At 49.2% G+C, this 4,784-nt stretch overlaps 1 protein-coding gene across 1 annotated transcript in view; it reads left to right on the top strand.

The window, feature by feature from the left end:
• The window catches only part of LOC101162654 (potassium voltage-gated channel subfamily H member 8), a 39,985-nt gene extending 36,589 nt beyond the window's left edge, over positions 1-3,396 (top strand). Inside the window, exons 13-15 of the mRNA XM_023949142.1 lie at positions 1,688-1,803; positions 1,884-1,930; positions 2,663-3,396. Of these exons, the coding sequence (XP_023804910.1) occupies positions 1,688-1,803; positions 1,884-1,930; positions 2,663-3,295 (796 nt within the window). The 3' untranslated portion in view covers positions 3,296-3,396. The remainder of the gene's footprint in view (positions 1-1,687; positions 1,804-1,883; positions 1,931-2,662) is intronic.
• Positions 3,397-4,784: the final 1,388 nt, after the last annotated feature.

Below are 4,784 nucleotides of genomic sequence, written 5' to 3'. Positions count from 1 at the left end.
CGGGTGCTTATGCTGGGGCGAGCTGATTTGTTGTGGAGCTCTGGCAGTGTGTCGTTAGCATAAGCATTAGCATTATGCTAATGCTAATGCATTAGGAGGGATGGTGTTCTGTACCTACACAAAAAACCCTTTTTGGATGGATATTAACAAAATGCCTTCTGTTAGGGGAAAAAAACACCTTTAGTGTTTAAGTTACATTCAAATTTTGAACCCAGGCTTTGGTCACCGGTTCAAATGGGCCTGTGGGGGAAAATCCATCCAAAAACGTTTTGAAAATTGCTGTTTTCTTTCAGAATGGGGTAACTGTGTACGTCTTCCTGATTTTTCTTCCAAGGAGTTTGGGGATGAAAAATATCTAGGGGTTTCTGTGCACCCACATTTTTAACATGTTGTACAGGGGTTCGCAAACTGGGAGACGTCTGTTTTGCCACAATCAGACATATATTTTTGAAACTGTGAACCCTGGAACTTCTGTTTTTCAGGTATTTGGAGCTGCCCCCTTGGGCCAATATTGTTTAAAAACAGGAAAAAATTCACATGAGAGCCCCTCATGGGATGCTTAATAAGTTCACCAAATTTTAGATTGCTTGTTTGCCTGGTTAGATAGTTAGCTTTAGCATCATGCTAGCAACAAACAACAAAGTTATTTTGCATCAGGGAGATGAATGATACAACATAGTCAAAGATGGGCTTTGTTGGCCAAAGGGAAGCATTTTTAATCTTGATTTCACACTTGAATTGGAGTAGGCCGAAACAAGGGTACAGGGGGCTACCGGAACAATGCTTTGACCTGGGGGGCTGAAACTTCTTGCATTACATCAGGCTGTTACCCTAATGCACCATCCAGAGTTTGGAGTCTCTAGCGTAATCTGGGCCACCAAGGGAGACGCAAACATTTACAATAAGCTCATCCTAGATTTTCCTGATGAGGTGTTTTCTTTAATTTCTCAGATCTGCTTAGAGTGAGAACTACCAAACTTACCAGTAATGGTTAAAACCTTGTACTTAGCTACTGTACAAAGTGTGATGCTCCTACGATCACATTTCCCCTCACAAGACCCCAAAAGGTGTTGTTTCAGGACTAGGCCTCAAGCCTCACTTTTTTACCTTTGACATTTGAGTAGAAATTGCCAGGTTATCCTGGCTTTAAAAATGACATAATTTGTTTCAACTAAGTATATCTGTTTGACAATACAAATATTGTCACTTTCCAAAAGTAATTTCAACATTTGTTATCATAAAATATGATATTGAAAAAGTACACACTTTGTCAGGAAAATGTCCCCATTAGTCCAACGTCACACACTGCTATACCCACTCTGACCACTAGGGTGTCATGGTGAAACACACCTTGTCATGAAAAGTCATCTCCAGGGGACCAATTTTACTTTGCAAAAAAAACAGCACTAGGCATATCAGGAGGCTTTTTTCTATTGATTCCAATGCTTGTGCCTGTGGGGACCGAGCTTCGGTCCCCACGGAAAAAATTGGTACCCACGAGGTGGGTGAAATTTCAGGTCCCGGATCCCACAAGGGTAGAAATACAAACGCACACACACACACACACACACACACACACACACACACACAGACAATAGTCCCTCCGCGATCGTGGCTCTGTCCTCTGCCGCCCCCCTGTGGAGCTGCTGGTTACTGCAGGAGCCTGAAGCTTGTTTCTGTCTTGCAGGTTTGTGGACGGAACCGAGACAGAGAACTGCAGCAGCTCCGCTCCGAAGTTTGACTTTTCTCCAGGAACCACCAGGAACTTTGACCCAGACCCAGACCCAGACCCAGCAGCTTCAGGTGACCCCCCACCCCCACAGCATCAGGACCAGATGTTGGGGATCCTGAACCAAACCTTCTTTGTTGTGTTTGTGCTGCAGGACACGAAGGCGGCACCATGCAGGCTTTAACGAAGCTCAGACACGAGGTAATCTGGATACTTTAGGAGTAACTTGGAGGATTCCCCACATTTCTGTTCACCGATTTATTGAAGATTTATTTTGGAATAAATTCAAAACACAATCAAACCAACAAATCAGAGTTTCAACCATCTGATTCATCAGATTAATAAAAAAGAACCAGATAGTTAGAACAGTTATGTATAAACATTTACTTACAAGTACAGATATTCCTGGATGTTCAAAAGTAATCTATTACTCCCAGTGTCCAGCATTACTTCTCAGTTAATTAACTGCAGAAGGATCATCTGAAGTGACAAATGAAAAGAGTTAAGGAGATGTAATCTTAGAAATGAAAACAAGAAGATAAACGTCTCAGAAGGAACAGAATGAAAACAGACAGTATGACATCAGAGATCTGTGATGATGTCACAGGAAGTTCAGAATTTCAAATCTATACGAATTAAAAAAAGGAAGGAGTTTTTGTTTTTGGGCTTTAAACGATGACGTTTGTTCAGTTACTATTCCTGTAATAAAACTGGTACTCTCATGTCATTAGTAATCTATTACATTACTTTATCACACACGTCACTGTAATAGGATACATTATTGAAGAGTTTCTGCCAAAACTGTGTAAAAGTACACAACATGAAAGAGTTTACTCACACACACACGTGCACATACCTGTGTGTGCATGTGTGTGTGTGCGTGTGAGTGTACACGTGTGCGTTCACAGGCGTGACGGCGTTCTCTCCCCGCAGGTGTCCGCTCTCTCCCATCAGGTCGCCGCTGTCAATCAGGAGCTGCAGGAAATGACCCGCCTCCTCCGGCCCCTCCTCCTCCACCACCCCTCCATCTTTCTGACCCCCTGCACTGTGACTCCACCCCCCAGCTTGTCCCCACATAGCTGCTCCCCAGCCCCGCCCCTCCCGACCCCTCATGCACCTGTGGGCCACCCTGACCAGCTGACCCCGCCCTCCCTCCCCGACCCGCTCTCCCCTCTGGGCGAGGTCTTTCAGGGGGAGTTTGGCTCCCTGCAGGGCTCCCGGGCTGGAAGCCCCCCCCCTATCTCCTATCAGAGACCTCCCCTCAGTCACAGATCAGCCCCCCCCTCTGTCAGCAGCTCCCCCCCTCATCACATAGCCCCACCTCTTTCTTGCTCCCCCCTCCCTCCTACCCCATCCATAAGCTCCACCCTGAAGGACTCATCAGGCCTGGGGGGAGCAAACCCCCAGCCCCCCCTCCAGCCTGGGTTCATCTCTTACCCCCCCGCGTTCCCACAGACGTCTGTCCGAACGGACCTGGACCCCCCCCACATGCCCCTCCTGGACCTGCAGCCAGTGGAGTGGGGGGGGCATGTCAGCTACATTAATGAGGGCCAGCCATCAGTGTGAGGGTGGACCCCCCCCCCCTCAGTGACTGCATGGAGGACCCCCCCACAGAGGAGGAGGAGCCTTTAAAAAATTTGTTTCTAACATTTTTGTGTCTGAAAATAAAAACATTTGTTTGGTTCAAGTTTGACTCCCCAGGAGAGTTTATGAGATGTGGGGGGGGGCTGGGGGCTGTAGGGGACCGGAGGGAGGGGCTCCCACTGGTCCCAAAGGTTCACAGGTGAGTCTTCAGGGGCTTGGGGGGGGGTTAGAAGGTTCTGAAGGTTCTGGACCACAGACACACAAAAGAACCGACCTGCAGACGTTTGGTCCGTCCTGAGGCGCTGAGTCCTTCTGACCACCAGGGGGCAGCATTCCCTTATTTATGGCACAGGGACCGATTCTGCTGACGGACCCCCCCCCCCCGCAGGTTATTGAGGTTACTCGTTCTCTGGCGGTTCTCCTCTCACATCCGGGTTCTCCTCAGCCTCACAACATTCTCAGCAGGAACTTTAAATCTTCATCACTTTTTAGTCAAATGTTCTGATAAAATCATCTCAAAAATGTAAAAATTCTACTTTAATATTTCAAATATTGGATTATTTCCTTAAAAATAAGTTCATGTTAAGTTTTTGTCACATATTAAAGAAAAACAAAATAACAAAACAAAGATTTAATTTGTGGTAAAACTTTGACACAACTGAGTCTCCTATTAGCATTAGCCACGCCCCCTTCAGTTAAGTAAAGTTGCAAACGTTTAAAAAGGACAAAATAGCAGATTCATGCTTGTCCTACCTGTCCAGGTGGGGCCTGGCTCCGCCCCTTTGGTAGCTGGGGCGGGCTTCCGTGTTCCCAGTGTAGCTCAGGGGGTAGAGCGGGTCGTCCAACAACCGAAGGGTTGGGGGATCAATACCCGGCCTCCCCAGCCAGCTATTGCCCCCCCCCCCGAGCGCGGCTAGCCTGCAGCTCACCGCCCCCCCCCCTCAAGGGAGGGGGCAAAATGTGGAGAATTTCCTCATTTAGGCACAAATTAAGGATCAATCTCACAGAAGAAATTACCTGGATGTTGTTCCCCACCTGTCCAACAGGAGGCGCCGACTGCTGGAGCCTTAGCGCTCCTCCACGTGCAGAGGGAGGAGCCCCCCCCCCCCCCCCCCCGTCCCGGACAGGGGGCCACAATGTTCCTATTTATTCACTTAAACCAGCTTCAGAGGATCTGCTCCTCCCCCTGTTACCCCCTGCTCCTCCCCCCCTTCACCCCCCGCTCCTCCTCCTGTCACCCCCTGCTCCTCCTCGTGTTCCTCCCCCTGTCACCCCCTGCTCCTCCCCCCCGTCACCCCCGCTCCTCCTCCTGTCACCCCCTGCTCCTCCCCCCCTGTCATCCTCCTGCTCCTCCTCCTGCTCCTCCTCGTCTCACCCCCTGCTCCTCCTCCTCTCACCCCCTGCTCCTCCTCCTGTCACCCCCTGCTCCTCCCCCCCGTCACCCCCTGCTCCTCCTCCTGTCACCCCCTCC

Source organism: Oryzias latipes, chromosome 2 (assembly GCF_002234675.1).
Source record: "Oryzias latipes chromosome 2, ASM223467v1".
Taxonomy (NCBI): domain Eukaryota; kingdom Metazoa; phylum Chordata; class Actinopteri; order Beloniformes; family Adrianichthyidae; genus Oryzias; species Oryzias latipes.
This window is presented reverse-complemented; position numbering and strand designations above follow the sequence as displayed.